The sequence below is a fragment of the Xenopus laevis genome, chromosome 9_10S, assembly GCF_017654675.1.
Source record: "Xenopus laevis strain J_2021 chromosome 9_10S, Xenopus_laevis_v10.1, whole genome shotgun sequence".
NCBI lineage: Eukaryota > Metazoa > Chordata > Amphibia > Anura > Pipidae > Xenopus > Xenopus laevis.
In genome coordinates, this window is record NC_054388.1 from 80,181,585 (window position 1) to 80,206,869 (window position 25,285).

The 25,285-nt window shown below is 40.1% G+C and overlaps 1 protein-coding gene across 2 annotated transcripts; it reads right to left on the reverse strand.

The window, feature by feature from the left end:
* Nucleotides 1-343: 343 nt before the first annotated feature.
* ino80d.S (INO80 complex subunit D S homeolog) lies at nt 344-23,533 on the reverse strand. 2 transcript variants are annotated; one of them, XM_018239013.2, is made up of 11 exons: nt 22,886-23,533; nt 15,282-15,357; nt 14,896-15,142; nt 12,021-12,763; nt 9,857-9,962; nt 8,182-8,406; nt 6,402-6,511; nt 4,763-4,896; nt 4,297-4,514; nt 3,810-3,967; nt 344-3,417 (listed from the first exon to the last, which is right to left on the reverse strand). In XM_018239013.2, the coding sequence occupies exons 3-11, from the start codon at nt 15,111-15,113 to the stop codon at nt 2,252-2,254; spliced, it is 3,078 nt and encodes a 1,025-aa protein (XP_018094502.1). In that variant the 5' UTR covers nt 15,114-15,142; nt 15,282-15,357; nt 22,886-23,533; the 3' UTR covers nt 344-2,251. The 2 variants fall into 2 exon arrangements, with proteins under 2 accessions (XP_018094502.1, XP_018094501.1); XM_018239012.2 differs by having other exon boundaries at nt 3,807-3,967.
* Between the last annotated feature and the right edge of the window lie 1,752 nt (nt 23,534-25,285).

The following is a 25,285-nucleotide window of genomic DNA, read 5'->3' on the forward strand; positions in this document are numbered from 1 at the left end:
AATACCGGAAGGAGGAAAAATAACTAAAAAGGGGCACAGCTATTGTTGCATATTATACAGAAAGCATGAGTAGGTTCTCCAGTTTCTTTTAGATGTTCAGCACTGAGAAGCTGAACATCTAAAAGAATCGACTTTCTCATTTCACTGCATCACAGTATTAACATTACAGTTCTTTGCAGGGACTATCTAGTTGCAGTTAAAATTTTCTTTTCCACAAAATGCCAGAGTGTCGATTACAAAGTGTAAATTTAAGGTAAAATATACACTTTAATCCATTTTTTTCAAATGCTTATTGGAATAAATCAATCACCACCATTGTCAGAATGCATAGCATAATCTTTAATGCTGCCTCCAGACATTTGACTGCTACACTTACAGGTGTATTTATTAACATTGGAGACAAACATCACTGGTGATGCTGCCCATAGCAACCAATCAGCTTTTTGTGTTTGTTCTCTAACTTGTAGGCGACGTTGCCCATAGCAAATAATCAGAGATTAGATTTGAAACATTAGCTACAAGTTAAGGTGGCCATACACTATAAGATCCGCTTGTTTGGCAAGGTCACCAAATGAGTGGATCTTAACCCGATATGCCCACAAACAGCTGGGCGATACCAGATGAATCCGAACCAGGGCCGAACGATTGGATCACAATACTACGAATGGGCTCCGACGGGTCGCAGGACCGCTGATGCAGTCCTGGATCATACAAAAAAATCAAACTTGACAGATCGATATCTGCCCGATTTTTGGCCTGATATCGATCGGGAGGACCCAATGGGAGCCCTCACACATGGGCAGAAACGCTGCCAAAAATTGTCTAAAGGACCGATATCTGCAACTTTAATCTGGCCGTGTATGGCCACCTTAAGAAAACAAATGCAAAGAACGGATAGGTTGCTATGGGCAATATCACCAGTGATGTTTGTCTCCAGTGTTAATAAATAAGCTCCTTTGTGTGCAGAACACCACATGAATAATTATTGCACAAAATCGCTTACTTTACTTTAATGCAAAGGCTTACCAAACTGGAACCCAAATGACTGAGTGGGGGTCTAGAATGGGGACCAGTTGTAGTGAGTCCTAGGCTGTACTCTCCATGGCTGTCACAGACCATCTGAGCACAATACTACAGTAACAGACAAACCATTGTAAAACCATGATCAAATGTTGGCTTGCATAGGGGGTTTGGCTTGTACTGGATATTACCATTATTATGTTAGGGTGACTGCTACAAAGAAGCTTTTATATATCTATTTTATATATTTTTAACCTTATTGTGAATTAAACCTTGCCTTTAAGGTGGGAATAGATGCTAAATATAAAAAATCTGAACATTTTTACTTTACTATTTTTAAAATAAGGTATACATTAAACTACAATTGAGCTTAACCTAGCTTTGTTTATTCTTACTGAAACTGTAGCATCCAACACCATGCCAAGGTTGTCAATCATAGTTAAGAATAAAACAAATAATGAAGATGAAGATGGAAAGAAAAAGGGAAACTTGTTCTAAGCCATAATTAAAACATCACAGAAGAATACTGTTGCTTTTTATTTATTTGTCCCAGACTAGCACTGCGTGATATAAACGTAGTGATACCGTCTCCTCTGATCTTTAGCCTTAATGTTTACTCCGAGGTATGATCCAAAGTCATTTTAAGGCAAAAACAGAGAAAGGAATGGATGCCTTTGAAAGGGAAAATAGTGCCAACATTATTTGCCAAGTGTTCTGCAGGGCTCCACAATTCAGATAACACACACACACACACACAAATTCACAATATCAAAACTGCTGGACAGATACAGGAAATTACTCTTGGTTTGTACTGCAACAAATCATTTCAAAGAATGCAGAGTTGCGGAATTGTACAGCTTTCCAATTATATTTGTTTTCCCTGCAACGGTTGCTAAATTTGCCCTGCGGTCACTAATCATTTCCATCTCCTAGGTAAAGCCATAGTATATGGAGCAGGTAGTAAATGAAACAAATGTATGTTCCCTGGAATAAGCAGGCAATATGTCAGAACCCCATGTCACTCTGCTGAAGAGAAATATGGTGAAAGAAGTGGACCTAGACAAATATTAGGAGCACCAGTGCTGGCAAAGCACAAAAAATACAGTGCAGAGAACAATTACTCCATTCTGCAATATTGTGTTAGGAGGGAACAAATATTCCAGAAGGAATGAAAGAGCAACACGTAATAATTTACAGGGGAATTAAGCTTCCATCCAATTATGAAACGTACTTAGTTAGGACCTGCAAATGAGGAGGAAGCGTTGGTGGTAGTTGTAGCTGTGGCACCTGTTACAGAAAATCCTGTGGGAGGAGCAACGCAACTATGGCTGGGTTGAAGGTCTTTGGGGATGCCACTGTGAGAGGTCAGCTGATGGCCAAATGCTGCAATGAACTGAGGGAGCTGGTGTTTGAGGGATGCAGAGTCCATGAGTTCAGAAGCTGGGGGGCTTAGGCCACTAAAGCTGGTCTGCGGCAACCCTGGAAGCATATTAGAGCTATTGGGGGTCACAGTGGAGAAGGTAGGCTGTGTTGTCTCTAAATGAGAAGTAGCAAGAGGGGTACACAAAGATGTTGAAAGCAGGTGTCCATCAGAAGTGATGAATGCACTAAAACCTGATGGATCATTAAGATTGACAGGTAGATTTCCCCAGTGAGTTCGGTTCACCACTGCACTGAGAGGCATATCCAGCTGGGTGGTTAGTAAGTGCTGTGTAATAATAGGTACATCTGAAGAAAAGGTAGCAGACAAACTGTCAGCAGAATAGGAGGTGGCATGTGGGGATGTAATTTGGTCACTGTAAGGAGAGGGAACATGCTCGCTGTCATAATGGCTTCCTTGGGGTGAAGAATGTGAATGGTCACTATTGTATTGCTGCTGTGAGATGATTAAATCATCTGCTTTGCTTAAGATCTCTGCCTGGAGTGTCCTCTGTGGTGCACAGTTACCTTCATGAAGACCATGAAATGTACACGGTAAAGTTCTCTCTTCAAGTGAGCTCTGGCTTATTAAAGTGGCAGAACTAAGGCCAACATTGGCAGGTGATGAGAACTGCCCCTGAATACGTCCAGTCAGGGTTGCCGATGGGCAGGATAAGGTAGTGGAACCAAGTAGGTTCTCGTCCAGTTCGAGACTGCTGAAGTTATCATGACCTATACGCCCATTGAGTAGATCCCCAAGGTCTGTGTGATCTTCTCGACTCAAGGATTGTATTACTGAACCACCAGAACCTGTTGAGAACACCGATATCCCACGATCTGACAGGTCTTGGACAGTTGAATTGTCAGCTTGAGTTAGTACTGCTATTGAGCTTAAGCATTCCAGAGATGTAACTGCTTGCAGGGCCCTCTCCAACTCTTCAGCTTCTTCTGTAGTAGGAAGAAGATCGCCATTCTTACCTATGAAACATTAAAATAAAAATTTATTAAATCAGCCTTATATTGTGACAGTTCTGTATTGTGAGGAGGTCCCTAAGGTCAGTAACTGACAACATCACAGGCCATGTGCAGTGAATCAGCAAAAAGATGATGGGGAGCTACAGCGGCACATATCTTTGAAGGCACATATCTTTATTGCTAAAGGGCTCTGGTTGCCTTGGGCTGGTACAGAAGCCCAAACATAATGCACATGATTTCTAGCCTACTTCTTTGGTTAATCTTTAGTTCTCCTTTAAAATGTAAGATTTGCAGGTCTATAACAGTATAAAGACCGTTTCACATCTGTTTAATAAGAAACCTGCCCGTGTTGCTAATTACAGAAAATAAAACTAAACTTCGTAATACAATACCACCTTCGAAGAAGTCAAAATCTTGTAAATCATCAGGCAGACGTGGCAGAACATCTGAGAAGTCCTCCTGATTGAGTTCTAAGTCATGGGGAATGTCAGTAATCTCATTAGTGATGTCATCAGGCAGCTCTTCTGTGCTCAGGTCTGGTGTGGAAGGACTCCTGTAATACAGAAAAAGTATGCACACAAGAGCATTTAATTATGTGCCTAGTGAAATTAACAAAGACTTTGACAATGCAGACAAACACCGCAAAAGTCTTAAAATATTATACTGGCATAAACGGTTTTGCAGAGTGAGCACTATTTATCTGTATATACAGAATAATTAAAAATACAGATTTTAGGCTTCTGGACCATTTTGGCTAAAATGTATATTGACTGGTGAGCTTAAATAAGAAGTAACAACATTGACTTGTAAAAAATTAACTGGAGAGATAAAGAGGGTACCTAACTCCTATATGTTTATTATTAATTAAAACATGATACTGGCCTTATACTGGAGACTTCCACTGGCAGTGAAAGGCTGCTGGGCATACATAGATTGCCCTGGGGCACAGCAGGTGGAATAGGTTTCTGAGGCCGTCGTGGACCTCGCCTCCTTTTCTTCTTGTTTTTTTTGGTAAGTGCAGGGGGTTTGGTCTTTTTCCTGGGTTTCCTTTGTTGCTGGTGCTGAACCTTACGCGAATTGTCCCCTCGCAAGAAGTTATCCTGGTAAAGAAAACAGGAACACTTTATGCTGGCAGCAAGGGAAATGTAATGTGATGCTTTTCAAGGAAGAAATTATACCAGGTTAGCAAAAGGAAAGCAGAGGTAAAAAGTACATCTTGTAATAGTAAAATAAAAACCAAAAAAAAATATTTATGAACCTCCTTGGTTTAATACAGGAATATGTGAAAGATATTTAATATTAAGGTAATCATTTTAAAGATTGCAGCTTTCATGTTGTAATGACTAACCATTTTCTTGGCATGTTCTTCACACAAAGGAGTCTGATGTGTAATATCAAAAACAGGCACAGAACATTGCTGGCCATCTGCAAACTTTGCTGTGCAACTAGAGAAAAGCTGCTGGGAGCTGTTGGACAAGATATCTTTAGAAGTCTGTTAAGAACAACATTTTCAATAGCAAAAGTTCCTACACCATATAATTGATAATTAAGGATAGCTATAATATGTATAAGATGTAAATCCAGTGGAGTGGTCCACTTATATTAGAATATTGTTGTTGTAGGGATGTATTAAAATCAAGTTCTAGCCAAATCCAAAGCATGATTTGGATTCCCCCAAAGAAATTTGACTCAAAAACATAACATTGCGGTTTTGGGCAACTAAACGCAAAATATTTTTGTGTAAAAGATAGCATTGCGCCAAATTATTGGTATCTGAACTGAATTATACCAAATCTCAAATAATTAGTATATGGATATGGTATTTTCCATGTTTGTATTTTTTTCCTTAAACATTTTGGCATTTAGCACTATTTCCAATTTAAAAAACAAAACCAAATAAAAATATGTTCTTTCTGAATTTTCTGTAGAAAGAAATTACATTAAAAACCTCCCATTCTGGCATTATATTTTTTACCATCTGTAAGAAGCATATGAAATATATGAAACATGACATACTGCAAATATAATGGAATGCTTCAAGATACATAAAAGCAAGTCTGCCTTTACAAAAACATCTAGTTTTAGGGAACAGACTAAATACATCACTTCTATTTGTTAAAACAGTGATCCCCAACCAGTAGCTCGCGAGCAACATGTTGCTCCCCAACCCCTTGAATGTTGCTCCCAGTGGCCTCAGAGCAGGTGTTTATTTTTGTATTCCTGGTTTGAAGGAAAGCTAGCCAAACATAGTCTCCTGTAGGATGTCAGTCCACATGGGGTGCTACCAAATAGCCAATCACAGGCTTTATTTGGCATCCCAGGGACTTTTTTCATGCTTGTGTTGCTCCCCAACTCTTCTTACTTTGAATGTGGCTCACAGGTAAAAAAAGGTTGGGAACCCCTGTGTTAAAACATACCACAACATATTAGAGGGGTTACAACAAATTAGCTCTATAGAAATAAGCAATAGAGAGTACTGATGGGTAGGAAGTATAGACCCAAGTGCAAATAAAATATTTATCTCACTGTTACTAATGTGTAGATGCAGCTTAGGTCTTTTCCATCCAACAGAGCCATTCCTTAGGCCTGTTCATTTCAATATATTGGTCATGTAAAGTGCAGCTTAAGTTCAAAATGGGTAATAAGTAAAACTGCATAAAGCTAAATGTATTAATCCTCTCTGCTGCTCTCTCCTCCCCTCTGCCGCTCTCTCTCCTCCCCTCTGCCGCTCTCTCTCCTCCCTTCTGCCGCTCTCCCCTCACTACCCTACCATCCTTCCCTCCCTTCTGCCACTTCCCCAACTTCACCTGCCCTCCCCTGTGCGCATGCAGGGGAAGGCATGGTGGCTGGTTGGGTTGCCTAGGATACCTCGTTGGCTTGGCCCTGTCTGAGGTACACAAATTTACAAAGTTTACATAAATAAATGATAAACCTTTAAATGGAAATTAGAAAATTGTGTGAAAACAAGATAGCTTGAAAAAGGATACGTTGAAAGCAGTTGCGCGTATAAGGGAGGGTTCTGTTCCTACATGCCCCGTTGCTTATAGTTGCACTGCAGAGTGTTACTTCTGTCCCTCTCAGCTCCGGTTGAAATGGCCTGTAACAAAAATAACCTGTAATCTCCACACTTAAAGGAAATATCACACTGACTTTTGAGCCTTGTGCATTGCCAGGACCAGTGTTCCTAAGCTAGACTTTAGACTAGGGCTACTTTGTCTATGAGCCAGGGCCATAGACATAAACAGGGCTGTTTCCATTTGTTTCCATGTTCCCCTTAAAAGAAATGTCCACCAACAACAGAAAAAAGTAACAATGACTCTTGGACAAAAATGCTGACGCCCAAACCTTGTATGGGGACCATCAGATAAAGCTTAAGAAACTCTTCTCTATCCACTGAAGAAGTGCAAGAAGAAAATTGCTGATGCCAATATGCCCAAAACAATGTACATAGCTCTGAACATCTGAAGGCAGTTAAACAAACCCTTGGTCATTATCAGAAACTCTTGACTGGATGACATATGAAATAGCTAGGTATGCGTTATGCTGCCTATGGCTATAAAATAATTTGCTGGCTTTGGCTGAATCCAAGTATCTGGCCAAACCGAATCCTTAAAATCATATGACTTTTTGTCACACAAAAAAGTGAAAAATGTTTAACCGCATGCACAGCATGCATTTCACTTTGAATCTTCCGGTCACTAGTTTGCATATGCAAATTAGGATTTAGGGATTTGGCCAAATTCGGTGCATCTGTTTAAAAAATAAATAATGAAGATCAATTGAAAAGTTGCTTAGAAAGGGCCATTCTATAAAACATACTGAAAATTAACTTAAGGCTTAACTAAAGCTTAACTAAAGAAGTAGCTAGAAATATTGAATATGTTTTGGGCTTCTGTACAAGCTCAAGGCAACCACAGCCATTTAGCAGGGAAGACCTGTGCCTCCAAAGATGCCCCAGTAGCTCCCCATCTTCTTTTCTGCTGATTCACTGCACATGCTCTATGCTGCTGTCACTTACTGACCTTAGGGACCCATTCACAATATACAGTACACATAGAATATAAATGCCTCAAAATAAGGATGATTAGTAATTAATACAAATGAATAAAACATGGCAGCAAAGAAACCGGTGCAACTAGCATCAGAATTTAATAATCAGCCTTGCAGCATCCTCTTATGTTACAGACAAACCTCATTTTCTGCTTGATAATTTCTGGTGACCCCTAAGCTTAGTTTCTCAACAGCTGCTCAGAGCCCAATGAGCATGTGAGTGTCGCAGACACTTTCCAAGATGGTGACCCCCTGTGACAAGTTTGAAGTCCTGGATCATTGCTGCTATTGAAAAGGTGAACCACCCATTTAAGTATAGGGGATTCCTAGTCCTACATGTGACATGCATATAAGCTGGGAAAATGCACTAGGTATGCAGTCAAAATATACAGAATGAATATTAGGAAGGTGCATGTAGTATACAACTTGTAGAATTAGGAAAGTGCGGTGCCAGTATGAATGATGGTGGTAAATTTGGCCACATATAAACTAATCAGGATAACTCCATGCATGGCAATATAAATAATGGAGGTCAACTAAGTATATACAGGACTGGGAGGAAAAAATTACGTTTTTAAAAGCACAACTGTTACCTTGTATACATGTACAAAATAAAGGGGTTCTTTCCCATATACATTTCGTTTACAAGACCTATTGTTACAATGCACACCCCAAAGTGACAGAAAACATTTGCACAAATACAATGCTGCTCCTAACCTGGTCCTTATGCATGTGGTTCTACTCAGTTCCTGAAGCAGCTGCCCTGTGGTCTCCGGCTTTCTGAGGGCAGCCTGCTGTAAGGCTCTCCGGAATGTGTGTCTGTATTTTTTCTGACAGGATTCTGCTCGCTCCAGACGGCAGAGGTGCTTGTATTTTTGCTGAAAGTAAGTGCAAAGTTGTGCAATCCTGGAGCTCCTACTGTGCGCTTCTTCAATATCCAGCCTGAAGGGAATACAAATGCAAGCTCTTAAATTATTAATATTACAAAACACGTGAAAGTAGTTTTAAATCCATACACTTTTATTAACATGATTCAATCCACTAAAGCAATGCTAAAAAGTGTCAACAAAATAGTTAAGACTACATTTTGTTTTTGGGCTGTTCTTGCTCTTTGGAATTCTCTTCCTCAAAGAGTTTGAGGTTTTATTTCACTGAGCTTAGGAAAATAGTATACACATTAAAATTATAATTTTTACAGGTGTTGCATCAGTTACACAGCATTCTTGGAGCCTGATGCTTTTCCACATAAAGGGTATTAGGGGACTATTTATGATGCTATGTAAAACATTGTGTAAAAAAAAAAAATCACCAGTGATGATTCCATATCCTACAGCAACCAATCAGCATTTAGATTTTAACAGTCACCTACAAGTTGGAAAACAAAAGCAAAATCTGATTGGTTGCTATTTACAACATCTCCAGTGATTTTTACACAGCATCATAAATAGGTCCCTTAGTGTGGAATAGCATGCCTTAAGGTTACTAAATAGAGTAAAAAAAACTGTACTCTTATCATACACATGAATTTGTTCTAGCTTAGTCAATATCGAATTACTGTTTATTACAGATACAAAAAAACATATCAATCAAAACTATGTGAAAGAGCACTTCTAACGTGATTATTGGTTTCCATACCTCTCAATGTTGAAAGGTTTGGAAATCAAAGGACTGGATACTAGTGATGTGCAGGTTGGGTAAAACCCGATCCAAACCCGCCCTCCCTCCACTCATGCCCAACTTCCAGGTTCCTTTTACAGACACGCCCCTCCAATGATATCACAAAAGGGACAGGGTGATCAGACGCGCATCTATAAAAGCAGAGGTCAGAAGCCGGCAGTGTAAGGTAGCGGGCAGGGAGAGCAGGAACCCACCACTGCAAATAGGTTCCCGTGGGTATTGATCCTGCCCGCACATCACTACTGGAGGCAACCACTGAAAAATAATAGCAGTGGAAATATCAGCAGCCACTGTTAAAAGTATACATTATTGTTTAACAGTTCTGTTCCATAAGAATATAACCATATATTATATTTGAGATACCTTCAAACATAAAATAAAATGACAAAGAAATCTCTCATGAGTGATTTGACCAAAGTTGCATTTTGCAGCTCCTGGGTGCTCCCAGGTTACTAGACAAGCACGGAAACATGTTCCCAATGCTTTATGCATGGGATAGTAAGCCATTTTAAGCCAAGCAGTCTTAAGCAAAGGTTTAGTGAACACATTTTAAATAACTAGGGTATTATGCTGACAGATCTATAAACTGTACTTCATGCTCATGCTCATCCTCCAACGGCTGATTAAAAATTACAATCATCAAATGAAGGCTAACAAGTCAGCAAAAAGGACAAGCATTCTGAAATTTTATAAAAAATATAAATTTAAAACACACTTTTTGCAGTCATATCGAAAACGCTCTCTATATGACCATGCAGTGCGGTATGGGGATGATTGGTCACTGTCCTGCTCTTCTCCACTGTCTTCTGACCAGTCCAGACCTAAGAATAGACAAAGAATAAAAACAACAGTCTTACACAAATACCACATACTATCCGCTAAAAAAAAAAAATAGAAGACACGCATCGCTAAACCAAATGCTGAACCGGTTATAGAACAGGGTGTACAGTAGTGAAGTCTTAATATATCTAATATAGCAATGTATAAAAACAGCTGCTAAAAATGTAAATATTACATTAAAGGGCTGGATCACCATTAAGCTAACTTTTGGTATAATGCAGAATGACCAGTTCTATTTATGCAGACTTTTCATAATTTTTAATTTTGAAACAGTTTGAAACAGTTTGAAACAGTTCCCTAAGCCTAGCCCCCTGCTCTCCTGCTGATCTGTCGGACTACTTTGCGGAGCTGGCTGACTACTGTTACTTTGTATGAGCAGCCAGCATGCATCCTCCAAACCCCACAATTCACTGCACACATGAACAGAACATCATAGTGCAGTGCATTGTGGGTTATGTAGTTCCTGCATGCTGTCTGTAAGCTGTGGAGAAGTTCCCTGCCAGGATTTCAAATGATGCAGAAAGAGAACTGTTAAACAGCTGAATTTCAGCATAGAAAATAGCATTTATTCATACGTTTTGAAGAAACAGGTAACTGTGATGGGTATATTAGGGTTATGTGGGCCAGAGTTCCCCTTTATATAAGATACCTGTAGCATAAAAAATAATAACAATGCAGTGCCCTTTTCAGACACAAGAGGTCAGGAAAACCCTGCAGTTAAGCAGTGCACAAATGCTGCTTCACCAAGGGTATTAAATTAAAACTTTAATTGAAAATAAAAGGTAGAAGAGTGGAAATATTTATAGGATTTTGAACATGAGTTCTAAATGTAAATTAATATATTGTATGCCTAAAAAATATATTCTCACTGGAAGCAAAATACTACAAAAGTTTTCATGCAACATTTTACTTTTCTGTGGGACCTTTAGATTTTAGAAATTTGTACTTTTTCATTATGGTCCATAACTGATCATTATTTCTGAATAGGGTACATTTGATTATAGTAGCACCAGGACAGGTGCTGTTGTTCTGCCTCCTAAGAAACAAATAGCTTTTATTAATGTCATTTATGTCTAACACATTTTAAATGGAATATATAAAATTTACTTTTTTTTTTTTTTTTCAAAGAAAAATTCTGGTGCACATTAAAGGAACAGTAACACCAAAAAATTTAAGTGTTTTAAAGTAATGAAAATATCATGTACTGTTGGCCTGCACTGGTAAAACTGGTCTGTTTGCTTCAGAAACACTACTATAGTTTATATAAACAAGCTGCTCTGGAGCAATGGCGGAAATTGAAAAACAGCTATATGGCACAGGTTGACTAATGGATAAAAGATAACACCATTAGACAGACAGCGCTTATTTGCCATCTGCTGTAACCTGAGCCTTTTCTCCTTTGAATGGCTGCCCCCATGGCTACACAGCAGCATATTTAGCATATTTATATAAACAATAGTAGTGTTTCTGAAGCTAACACAGCTGTTTTACCAGTGCAGGGCAACACTGCATTATACTTTTATTACTTTAAAACACTTATTTTTTGACATTACTGTTCCTTTAACTTTTTTGGTTGGTTTTATGTATTTAACGGCTGATTGCACACTTAACTGTTTTGTTAAGATAATCAAGTGCTTACCCCCTTTTGTAAAACATTAGGATATTCTAAATCATCTTGGATCTTCATACCTTAAGTCTTCTAGAAAATCATGTAAACATTAAATAAACCCAATAGGCTGGATTTGTTTCAAATAAGGATTAATTATATCTTAGTTTGGATCAAGTACAATGTACTGTTTTGTTGTTACAGAGAAAAAGGAAATCATTTTTCAAAATTTGGATTATTTGGTTAAAATGGTCTCTATGGGAGACAACCATTTCGTAATTCGGTGCATTCTGGATACCGGTTTCCGGATAACAGATTCCATACCTGTAATATCAATGTTTCAACCCTCTATGGGGACTTTATCAAGATAAAGATACACACATTTATTTTTTTAATTAAAACATAATCACACACACACACATATATCACTTACCAAAATGTGGGAACAAATCAGTATCCAGCTGCTGCTTTCGTGTGCACAGTTTTACTAGTCTCTGCAGTCGGCTCACATAAGAGGAGTAAGCTGGTAAGGCTGTGGCTGCCAACTGGATGCTGTGAGTCCGTGGCAATTCTGTAATGGGAGGTAAGACAGGAAAAGGTTTCTTGCTAGACTGTTGCCTTGTTTGTGCTACTGTGTGTGTGACAGTCGATGCTCCCTGTACTGGTTGGCTGGTGTTCAGAGGTTGAGGTGACTTGCAGACCAGATTCTGTGGTAACCCAGTGGGTTTCGGCAATGTTGAAATTGGCTGTACAAGTGTGTGCTGCTCCAGCAAAGATGGAGATTGAAGTGGAGAAGGTGCAGGATGAGGGCTAAAGTGCTCTTGATGAACATTTACAATTTCCGTCTCTCTTAGGCGCTGGCGGTTTTGAGCCAATTTGCTCTGGAGCTTTTTCTTCACAGATGCCCCTTTCTTTAGCTCTTCCTCCTCTTCCTCAAAACCAAAAGGATCTTCCAAGTCAGTTTCTAAGTAGTGAATTGGAAGTCTGGCCCCTGGGGGAGAGAGATTCATGCCATCAAGTCCATTAGGCATCTTTAATGCCAAGGGGGGCACCGTAAGGCTAAAAGCCATAGTTTCCATCTGATGCTTGGCCTTTACATCTTCCAGCGTATCGTTCTTTTTCTTCCTTTCCTTTTTTGGAATAAATCCGAGAACCTGTAGATGGCTATTGCAGTACCTGTTGGATTGGGAGAAAGGAATTATCCACATAAAGTCAAAATTAATAAATAAAATTTGCCTGGTTTCAAGATAGACAGTCCTGCCTAAAGCTAAATAAGTTCCCTACTGTAAGAGCTGGAACTTGTAGTGGAGCAACTACACTGTGAGTAGAAAAGACACAGGTGTTAAAACAACAACAGCTTAAAGGAGAATTAAAGCCTAAAAATTAATATGGCTATAAATGTAATATTTTATATACTGAACTTATTGCACCAGCCAGGACTTCAAACTTGTCACAGGGGTCACCATCTTGGAAGGAGTCTGCAATACTCACATGCTCAGTGTGCTCTGAGCAGCTGTTGAGAAGCTAAGCTTAGGGGTCGTTGCAAATTATCAAGAAAAAAAATGAGGTTTGTCTGACATACCATTGTGCTCATAAGTTTGCATACCCTGGCAGAATTTATGATTTCTTAACCATTTTTCGGAGAATATGAATGATAACACCAAATCTTTTCTTTCACTCATGATTAGTGGTTGGCTGAAGCCATTTATTGTCAAACAACTGTGTTTACTTTACATCAATCACTACACAAACTAACCAAATGACCCTGATCAAAAGTTTACATACCCCAGTTCTTTAACATCAATGACAGCTTGAAGTCTTTTGTGGTAGTTGTGGATGAGGCTCTTTATCTCCTCAAACGGTTAAGCTGCCCATTCTTCCTGGCAAAAATCGTCCAGTTTCCGTAAATTCTTGGGCTGTCTTGTATGAACTGCATGTTTGAGGTCTCCCCAGAGTGGCTCAATGATATTAAGGTCAGTAGACTGAGATGGCCACTCCAGAACCTTCACTTTATTTTGATGTAAAAAATGACAGGTTGACTTGGCCTTGTGTTTTGGATCATTATCATGTTGGAATGTCCCATGCTCAGCTTACAGGCTGATGAGTGTTCCTCCAGTATTTTTTGTATTTCATCTGCAGTTATTTGTGGGGTTTTCCTTGCATCCCAAACAATTTTTCTGGCAGTTGTGGCTGAAATTTTAGTTGGTCTACCTGACCGTGGTTTGGTCTCAACAGAACCCCTAATTTTCCACTTCTTAATTAGAGTTTGAACACTGCTAATTGTCATTCTCAATTCCTTTGATATTTCCTTATATCCCTTTCCTGTTTTATAGAGTTCAACTAACTTTTCCCGCATATCCTTTGACAATTATTTTGCTTTCCCCATGACTTAGAATCCAAAAAACATCAGTGCAGCACTGGATGAAAGATGCAAGGGTCTGTCAAGAGTCCAGAAATTCATTGACCTTTTATACACACCCACTAATAACAAGCAAACAGATCACAGGTGAAGATGGTTACCTTTAATAGCCATTCTAACTATTTTGTGTCAAGTTGTATGCATGTTATCAGGCCAAATAACCAGGGTATGTAAACATTTGATCAAAGTCATTTAGGTAGTTTGTGTAGTGATTATGATTTAAAAAGTGTAAACACGGTTGTTTGACAAAAAAATGGCTTCCGCCAACCACTAACCATGAGTGAAAGAAAAGTTTTTGTGTTATCATTCATATTCTCTGAAAAATGGTTAAGAAATCATAAATTCTGCCAGGGTATGTAAACTTATGAGCACAACTGTATATTGTGACATTTTATATTCTATGTGTACTGTATATTGTGAGTGGATCCCTAAGCTCAGTAAGTGACAGCAGCACAGAGCATGCGCGGTGAATCAGCGGAAAAGAAGGCTACTGGGGCATCTTTGGAGGTACAGATCTTTATTGCTGAAGGGCTGTGGTTACCTTGAGCTGGTACAGAAGCACAAAACATAATGTACAACATTTCTAGCCAACTTATTTAGTTAAGCTTTAGTTCTCCTTTAATGCAATATTTAAATTTTTTTTTTCTTTTTTTTAATATACTTGTTTAAGTGAATTATACTAAGCTTTGTTTAACAGGTTGCAGATTATGCTCTCAAAATAGCTTCATTCTGCATTTTCTTAAATGAGAATTTTCAACCTTTATGGCCCAGCATCAATAAAAGTTGGTTATTTACATGTTGTTCTACTTTGCTTTCTTTTTCTTCTCATTATTATGAGTTAATAACTGAAAAATGTCTGCTTCATTAATTGGGATGGGACTTCACATACCTACGGTCCTCAGATTTGGGAATGGGGTTGGTGCAACGCTGGCTGTTGTACTTGGCCACATATTCACATTGCTTGAAAGGTGCAGTCTTATCTTCAAGAACGTGGCGTATACAGAAGGCGTAACCATTGAGTCTTCGCTGCTTACAAAGCTTTGGGCTATAGGAGCAAAGGGGCTTGTTGTCAACCTCAGAAAAGTGTATGTGTTTGCCTTCATACATCACGTGACTCTGTTCCTTGTGAACATCAGCTGGTGAAAAAAGAACAATTGAGGACAAAAGTGGTTTCATTTTGTTAAATACAAATCCCCTGAGGTGGAGCGGGGTTAACCGTAAGCATTGCATGCTCCAGCCATTACTGGAAGCATCTGTATCTTGATTCTCACTTACCTGATTTTAAACTTTGTGCACCATATCAGTATCAGGGAGCTTTCTCATGGACACCTCGTGCAGCGCATATGATACCCTGTAAGAGTTAGATTAAAAAAGACCCAATGTCAAGCCAAAACATTTAAAGGAATTCTGTCACGATTTTTATGATGTTGTTTTTATTTCTAAATTACACTGCAAATAATTCACTCTACCATATAAAATTTCATTCCTGAACCAGCAAGTGTATTTTTTTAGTTGTAATATTGGTGTTTAGGCAGCCATCTCAGGTCCTTTTGCCTGGGCATGTGCTTTCAGAAAAAGCCAGCACTTTAGGATGGGATAGGACTCTGAGGAAGTGCCGGGTGATCCGGCAAGAAACGCGTAAGTCAGACAGCCTTGTGTATCCACCGCTGTAATCCACAACCGCATGTGTGTGTTCAAATAAAGCCAACCTTTTTGCATTGATGCCGTTGTCTGTGTGCCGTGTCCTGGATCAGCGCCGATAGTGACGAGAATACTGTTTGCTCTACACTGAATACCGGCAGGAAGTGGCCGGCGTCTCGCATGGGCTGCGACCGGGAAAACACAGCGCTACTGGGTGAGCTCCGATGCGGATCGCATCATTCTTTGTATTATTACTTTAGGATGGAACTGCTTTCTGGCAGGCTGCTGTTTCTCCTACTCAATGCAACTGAATGTGTTGCAGTGGGACCTGGATTTTACTATTGAGTGCTGTTCTTATATCTACTAGGCAGCTGCTATCTGGTTACCTTCCCATTGTTCTACTGATGGGCTGTTGGGGGGGGAGGGAGGGGGTGATATCACCCCAACTTGCAGTACAGCACTAAAGAATGACTGATGTTTATCAGAGCACAAGTCACATGGCTGGGGGCAGCTGGGAAACGGACAATATGTCAAGCCCCATGTCAGATTTTAAAATTAAAAAAACATGTTTACTCTTTTGAGAAAAGGATTTCAGTGCAGAATTCTGCTGGAACAGCACTATTAACTCGTGTTTTGAAAAAAAACATTTTTTCCCATGCCAGTATCCCTTTTAACATTTGTGCTCTTTAATTTGTTACATTGCTGATAAATTTATATCACAGTAAATCCCAAGCATTCATTTTCACCATAATATGGCACCAAAACAATGTGAAAAAACTACTGTAGCTTTAATTAAAGCAAGGGGCTTCCACAAAATAACTGATGGTATACTTAATCGGAACAGATGGGGAGCATACTTTTAAAAGAATTAGTAACCTTAGTAACAATCAATAGTCCTAAAGCTATCAGTTATCACCACTGTAACGATCGGAATGATTTGGGAAGATAATTCAAAAACACAAAAGTACGCACAATGTAAACATCTCTATGACAAGCCATTTTCATATATTTAAGGGGATTTATAGTCAGATAAAAGGGTGCTGGTTGTGGTACAATAAAATCATTTTTGTAATAAACATTTTTTAACACCTGTCACCAGAAATGGTTTCCTCCACCAGTGCTGCGGGTTAATAGAGAATCGGATGTATGCAAGCAGGGAGATTCACTCCCGTGTGTTGCCCACCCTCCCTCCTCCCCCCTGGCCTACCCGTCCCTCTGGGTAAATGCCCCTAACTTGTTACTTACCCTTCTGCGCAGGTCCAGTCCAGGGAGTTCACAGACGACATCTTCTTCCACGCGATCTTCTTCCTGCTTTGAATGGCGTTTTGGCACATGCGCAGTAGGAGCATTTCGCCGGTATGGATCTACTGCGCATGCGCCAAAAGTCACGAAGTACTTTTGGCGCATGCGCAGTAGATCGTACCGGCGAAATACTCCTACTGCGCATGCGCCGGTCAAAGCAGGAAGAAGATCGCGTGGAAGAAGATGTCGTCTGTGAACGGAGGGTGGGCAATACACGGGAGGGGGGAGGGGTTTTGCGCCAACTAGGTTTCCTTCCCCTTTAAAGGCATTAAATGAATCAGCCATCACAACATCACCCGGCAGTGCATTCCACAACCTCACTGTCCTGACTGTGAAGAACGCCCTACGTCGCTTCAAATGAAAGTTCTTTTCTTCTAGTCTAAAGGGGTGGCCTCTGGTACTGTGATCCTCTTTATGGGTAAAAAGGTCCCCTGCTATTTGTCTATAATGTCCTCTAATGTACTTGTAAAGTGTAATCATGTCCCCTCGCAAGCACCTTTTTTCAAGAGAAAACAACCCCAACCTTGACAGTCTACCCTCACAATTTAAGTCTTCATCCCTCTAACCAATTTAGTTGCACATCTCTGCACTCTCTCCAGCTCATTTATATCCCTCTTAAGGATTGGAGTCCAAAACTGCACTGCATACTCCAGATGAGGCCTTACCAGGGACCTATAAAGAGGCATAATTATGTTTTCATCCCTTGAGTTATTGCCCTTTTTTATGCAAGACAGAACTTTATTTGCTTTAGTAGCCAGAGCAAGCTCTTGGTTCCACACCAACAAGATTGGTGTTATGGAGTTACCAGCCCAATCACTGGACCATAATCCAATAGAAAACTTGTGGGGTGACATCAAAAATGCTTTTTCTGAGGCAAAACCAAGACATGCAGAAGGATTGTGGAATGTAACAGGTGCCAGAAGCTGGTCAGCATCATGCAACACAGATGTGCAGCAGTTCTCAGAAACAAAATAATTGGTTAATAGTTAATTCTACACAAAAATACCGAACTGCAAATCTGTGCTAAGCCTAATCACAAAATTGATTCAAAACTTCCTGCATGCTCAGAAAAATAAACACATATAATAAATGCTTATGAATTTTTGATACAACATTTGCATTAGATAAGCCAAAATATATGGCGTGGAGAATCCCCAAGAGCTGAATAGCACATCACATTTTTCACGAATAAAGGCTCCCCAGCAAACAAATCCACACTGCACTGCGCTTATTCTACTTGTTCTAAAAACACCCGATATTAAGGTAATCTGCCAAAATGAGATATATATTTATTTATATAATGGATTTTACTAATCTGTCTTTTATGTTTACATTAGAACCATATCACAGTCTCTTGTGTCAAAATACTTTGTCTTTTTAACAGTGCACACAAAAAGATACACTACATATTATGTAAATACAAGAACATAGTAGCATTTGGATATGGTACTCTGACACTACACCAAATTGCGAAGTAGGCACATTGAGGTCATAACATTATATTGCCGATCTAAAAAATCACTCTAATCAATAAAATAAAAAAGGATCAGCTCTGATACAGTTCCCTAGCTAAAACAAATAATTAACAATAAAATCACTTAAAATTAGCTGCTCAGAAAATTAAATTAGTGGTCAAAAATGCATTGCATGATAAACAGTTCTGACAAGAATCATAATGATAAAAAAAACTTATTGGGAAAAAAATCTGTGCAAGCATTAGAGCAAATATGCAAGATGAAAAAATGTTTTTCTCATCTGCACTAAATTTTCACAACCAAACAGAAAAAAAATCCTCTGCAGCAGTCATTATTATTATTATGTCCCCCTTGTTCTCCTCAACAACCACCACGCAGTCTATGTAAGGCGCTGCCCAAGCACTGTGCTTGGTAGCAAATGGGAATAGTCGTAGCATACTGGAAAGGAACTTCTCTAACAAGGTTAAGCAGTGCTGAGGTTACCGGTAGCTTAAACTTATGGTCAGTGGCTTTAATAAGAACAAAGTAACAGCCACTACGAAAAAGAGTGGGAGCAATTTACCCAAAAAAAAAAAATGCTAATTTAACCTTTAATTTGCAATTTGACAGTTTGGACTAGAAATACATATATAGCGATGAACTTTCAAAAAAATAAGCTTTTCTGAAATAAAATTACTATTAGAGCTAAACTCCATAGGATTTTGTAGGACTGTGTTGTTGAATCAACAGATCTAGGGTTGCCCCTTCTCCAGTTTTGAGCAGACAGCCAGATTCCCTGATATTGGATCGGCGACCGACAATTGGTCAATGTCATAGCTCGGCCCCTGACATCACAACCCTGCCCTGGAACAATCACAGCCCTGCCCCACCACTCCTCCCCTCAAAACCAATTGAAGAGTTGCCTAGGATTGGCCATTCTATAACACACTAAAAGTTACCTTAAAGGTGAACCACACCTTTAAAAGTCAGATGTAGTCGCATGGATCAAATTATAATGGGACGGATACCAAAATCTGATGCATAAACTATAAGGAAGATTTTCCATCCAACATTACAGTCAGATGTGAACATGGCATGCTCAATCTGAAATCTGATAAAATCTGATGGTGTCTTATCACTTTTTTTTTTTTGGAATACATGTTGGATGTAGGTGAATGAACAAACTATACCACTTTATCCAACTATCAGATCTGACTTTACATTCTAGCTATATAGGATCTCATGGTATTGCGTGGCGTGGCAAGATCAGATAAAGTCTGACCAACAAAAAAGTATAAAAATTTCCCAAGGGTTTTTATGACACATAAGGGCTCGATTATACCAACTTGCTAAATTGCAGAAGTGCAATAGCTCATAGCAACAAATTAGTATTTTTTTTAGCAGGCTTATTTTTCTAGTCTCAGAAAAAAAAATATTACACTTGTAACCCTATGCATAACGGCCACCAAATTGCTTGCTAAACATCTGGCATGGATATTTCTGATATTTCATTGTATCTAAAAACATTTCATAAATAAGAGTGCCAGCTTTGAGGAGATTTTCAGATATGCCATGAAAACGTAAACACTAATTTTAGCTTATATTTGTGGTTTGGAACAGAATGGCATGTTGCATCTCATCATGTTTGTGAGATCTGCTTGCTGTTCAGGTTTTTATGACCCATAAAATACTGGCAGTGCTTTGCATTTGGCAACATATCAGCCATGGACATTTATATGCACTGTTTTTTTTTCTGGGGCGGGGGTCTTTACATGCCAGATACTTTGACAATTACAATGTATACTTCTCTTTCTATCTACGAACATGAGGGTGGGTGTAAAATGCAAGTTTGGAGGTGATATATCAGAAATGTCATTAAAAAAAACACATTTTAGAAATGACTTGCAATTTAGAAGTTAGAAGAAATAAGAGTTTGAATGTCCTAGTCCTAGAAGTACTGCACAATTTATACGGAGCTCCACATGCTTTTATATGCAGTTGGAGCGCTTACCCCATTTATTGTTCCACCAAAGTATGATACTTAGAACAATAAATATAATCCAACAAACACAAAGTAGTGGAGCAAAGTGATTAAACATGTAACTTTTTAGCGCTATGGCACACAAGGCATCAAAAGATCCTCTATTTTCAATTGCAAGTAGCAACCATATATCACCACCACTATCTAATAAGAGTCTAATACTCAAAACCACCTGTTGTCTCATTTAAAGCACAAGGAAAGCCCTACTAACTGAAGGGTGCAAAAAATGTTAGGCGGCACCACCCCCCCCCCCCCCCCGTGAATACAATGGCTAGCTTTATTCCATGGGCAGCTGTTTCTTTTAGGAAAAACTGCTACCAACCTTTTACATTGTCCCCCATTAGACTTTGATTCATGCATGTGCAGTAGTATTTAGTCCCAAAATTTTACTCTACTGCAGAGTAAAAACAAACAAATGTTCTGCAAAGCTAGACATTTACAGGGTCAGACCGTGCCGGCAGGACACCGGCAAAAAAACCTGGTGGACCCCGGCTCTTTTGGAACCAGCTGGCCCACACTCGCACTTCCTCTCCCTCCGTCCCTAAAGCGCAGACGATTTTGCGCTGTAGCCTATGGGGAAAAGACGCTGAGGCAGTTCAGGGAGATAGTCGCGCAAAAGACGTGGCGATAAGTCGCCAGGTGACAAAATCTCCCCGAATCTCCTCGTCTGGCCTTACCCTTAGGGTAGAGTCAGCTGGGCAGATTCTGGGAGATTTAGTCGCCTGGCGACTAATCACCACTTCTGCGGGGGTGACAATCTCCCCAAACTGCCTTCCGCCTGCTTGAATGACAAAACGCCAGCGCAATGCACTCGCGGCGCTTCGATTTCCGAAATTGCCCAAAGTTTCCTTGTGAGGCAACTTTGGAAATCGTGACGCCGCAAATGCATTGCGCTGGCGTTTTTTTTCATTCAAGCAGGTGAACAACCTCTTTAAGAAAATCTGGCTTGGAGGCTTTAAAGTCTATTTTAAAGTGCCGTAAAGTGTTTGCATTTGAGGAAGCCCATGGCAAAGTCCTACAGGACCTATAATAACGTAAAGGCAATGACAAGCAGATGCCAGATCTGCAGAACAACAAGTGAATTTTTTAAATACTGACAGTTTATGAGATAGTGGATAAAAGGTTTGAGTTCATTAAATAATGACTATGCCCTAAAAAGCACATTGAGACATTTTTCCTGAAACTGCAGAGAAAGAAACAGTTCTTTAGGGTAGGGACACACTGGGCGATTTGGGGAGATTTAGTCGCCTGGGGACTAATCGCAGCGACTTTTCTCCCCGAATGCCTCCCCTCACTCTGCGCCTGGATAAAATGAAAAGTCGCCGGCGCTAATCACACACGGCGATTCGTTTTCCGAAGTCGCCCGAAGTTGCCTCACTAGGAAACTTCGGGCGACTTTGGAAAACGAATCGCCGCGTGTGATTAGTGCAGGCGATTTTTCATTTTAGCCAGGCGCAGAGCGAGGGGAGGCATTCGGGGAAGATTGGTCGTGGAAAGTCGCGGCGATTAGTCGCCAGGCGACTAAATCTCCCCAAATCGCCCAGTGTGTCCCAGCCCTTAGAGTTACACACATTTTTATGATGCAATTTTTACACTTCAAAGCTATTGCCAAGCATTATTTTGCTCCAGATAAGCAGCCCAACAGATGTGGGTACCACTTTGCATCTTTCAGTGATGGGGAGGAGAGGGCCATTGGTGCATCAATCATGTTGGTCACCAACTGAACAAAAACGGAGTTCAATAGGCAAATAGCTGAATAAAAATCAATTGAATGCAACAAACACACACAACATGTGTGTGTGTCTGTGTGTATTTAATCAATGTGCTTTCCAGTGGCAGGTTTATAGTAGTAAATGTAAGCAGGTAAATAAGATGATGGTTGATTTAATAGACATGTTTTGTGAAAGGAAAGGCCACTATCCGTAGAGGTAAAACCTGCGGAGCTATAGTCGCGGTACAACTACCAACAACCTTGAGCTGCCAAAAGGTGCGATAAAGTCGCTGCTGCACAACACCAGCTGGAGGGCCGCCGCAGGTTGCACATATAATCAGTAAGACAGAGCAGGGTGGAAGGATCTAGGTACTGCCGGACAGCAAGTAAACTGTAGGGGGGCTGGAATATAATCTCTTAATTGACACACTGCATTCGGGCAGTATCCCGGATCTATGGATACGGTCCGGGCATTAAAGCCGGCCCAAAAGAACACTCCGTCCGGTCATTAGCTCGGTTTGTCAAATCTCGCCTTTTTTATGCATTTTCTTTAATACGCGTGTAAAAAAAAAAAGCGTAATAAAAATCATCGGTAAGGAAAGGCCTAGCGCGGCCTACCGAATCCCCGGCCTCTGTTGTGGTGTGACCACGTCCCCCAAGCGCCTGCGCGCGGCCTGGCCGGCTCACTACAGTCCGAGGCTCCAGCTGAGGCCCAGTTGTCTCCGCTTACCTTTTCAGGCTGCTTTTTTTTTCTCCTCCTTTCTCCCCCCTTTTCTGTTTGGCTGTCAGATTGCAGGACCTCCCCAGCCGGCTACGAGCGAAGAGTAGACCGGGGGCGCTGTGTTTCTCTCACTCAATATCCGAAGCGAGCCCCCACTAACATGTACACAATACCAATTAATATTTGTGGGAGGTGGAGGGCATTTAAAAAAAAAAAACCCCACACACAATAATAGTAAAAGTGCAGGGGGGTCGGCGCTTCGGAAGGGAATCCCTGAATATCTAATTCTCCAGCAGTAGCAGCGGCGGGGAAGGCTGGGCTCTCGCTTCGTAAGAAAGGCCAGCAGCCTCCTACAGCACCACTACAGGCGCACACAGGACATAGCACCAGGGCTGCCTCCCCTGCCCTCCAAAACAACAACTTCTCAACCATCTTGGAGCTACTGTTGCTGCACTTCTATTCACGTAAGAAAGCGCAAAACTACCAGAAGGAGATGGGCATAAGATGTCGGTGGCAGCAGGGTATGACTTTAGCTGCTTTGTATGACTATTCACTGTGTGTAAAGCAACAACTACACGCAGCTTGTGGCAGCAACTACACACAGGAGCTTCCCAGTGCAGCATGGGGCACACACAGGGGAAAGGGCGATGCCATTGTCCTGGCACCACTCTAGCAGACAGCAAGCCTTTAGGACTCAACATTTCAATGGCATTTTCTCCTCCACTTGCCTTTGTTACTGCTTCAACTTGTTCACAAGTATTTGGAGAATGTTATTCGTGTGGAAAGAAGTATCTTGTTTTTAAAATTCTGTGAGGAAAATAATTTTAGGGCTAGGAAACTTGTAGACATGACAAGTAAAACTCAGTACCTTCCTCAAAGGGTTGTGCTGGTGCTGTGGGGTTCTAATTCATTGACGGCTTTTTTTTTTAATATGTGTTTATTTATCAATAACAAGAGGTGTAGTGACCTAAAAATCTTTTGTTGTATTTTGTCTGAAATATCTAGGAACGACGATAAAGCTGACCGATAAATCACAAATGTACAATCATGAATATTCTTTATATAGTGCCAATATATTCAGCAGCACTTCAGAGAGATTATATCTCATTCATATCAGTCCCTGCCCCAGTGAAGCTTATAGTTTTAAAGGGGTTTTTGATAGTGATGTGCGGGTCAGGGTTTTCCTAACCCGCGCTTCCGGGGTCCTTTCATAGACCCGCCCCACCGATGACATCACAATGACGTCACAAAAGGGGTGGGGTGAGACTATAAAACCGAAAGTCGGAAGCCGGCATTTGAAGGTGGCGGGCGGGAAGAGCTCAACACGCACCCGCCCGCCACCTGCAAGGAGCAGTGCGAGGTCGACCCGAACCCGCCCCGACCCGCGGGTATCAGGTTGGCCCGCACATCACTTGTTCATCTTTGAGATAACTTTTAGTATGACGTAGAGTGTGATATTCGGAGACAGTTTGCCATCGGTTTTCATTTTTCATTCTTGAAGGTTTTTGAGTTATTTAGCTTTTTATTCAGCAGCTCTTCAATTTGCATCTTAACCAGTTAACTAGGGGCTGAATTACCCTAGCAACCATGCATTGATTTGAATAAGAGACTGGAATAGGAGAGGGCCTGAATAGAAGGATCAGTAATAAAAAGTAACAATAATAATACATTTGTAGCCTTACAAAACTGTCCGCGACACCCATTTGAAAGCTGAAGAGTCAAGAAAAAGGCAAATATAAAACTATAAAAAAAATAATGAAAACCAATTGAAAGTTGCTTAGAATTGGCTGTTCTATAACATAATAAAAATTACCATAAAGGTGAACACCCCTTTAAGTTAACTTAGTATTTTATAGAATGGCCAATTCTAAGCAAGTTTTCAATAGGTCTTCATTTTTTTAATAGTTTTTTTGCATTATATGCCTTTTTCTGACTCTTTTCAGCCCTTAAATGGAGGTTCACGGACCCCATTTAAAAACCAAATGCTCTGTAAACCTAAAAATTTGGAGCCTACTAACCAGATTGCTGAAATTGCAAACTGGAGAGCTGATAAATACAAAGCTAAATAACTCAAAAACCACAAATAATAAAAAATGAAAATCAGTTGCAAATTGTCTACACATATCACTCTCTACATCATACTTAGAGGCACATTTATTATGCTGTGTTAAATAAAATTTGCTGAAAAAAACTCTGTCAAATAAATGGCGAATCAGGGTGTGTGTAATTTCACGTCATGCGAACACCAGATTTACCACCATTATTTTACATTGCTCCCAGCGGAAGTCAATCTAAGAAAGAAAAAAAAATGTAAAAAATTTTACTTTTTACACGGCAAAGCCTGGTGATGTGTAATGTATTATCCCATTTTTTTTTTTTTACAAAACATTATAAAAGGTGAACAACCCC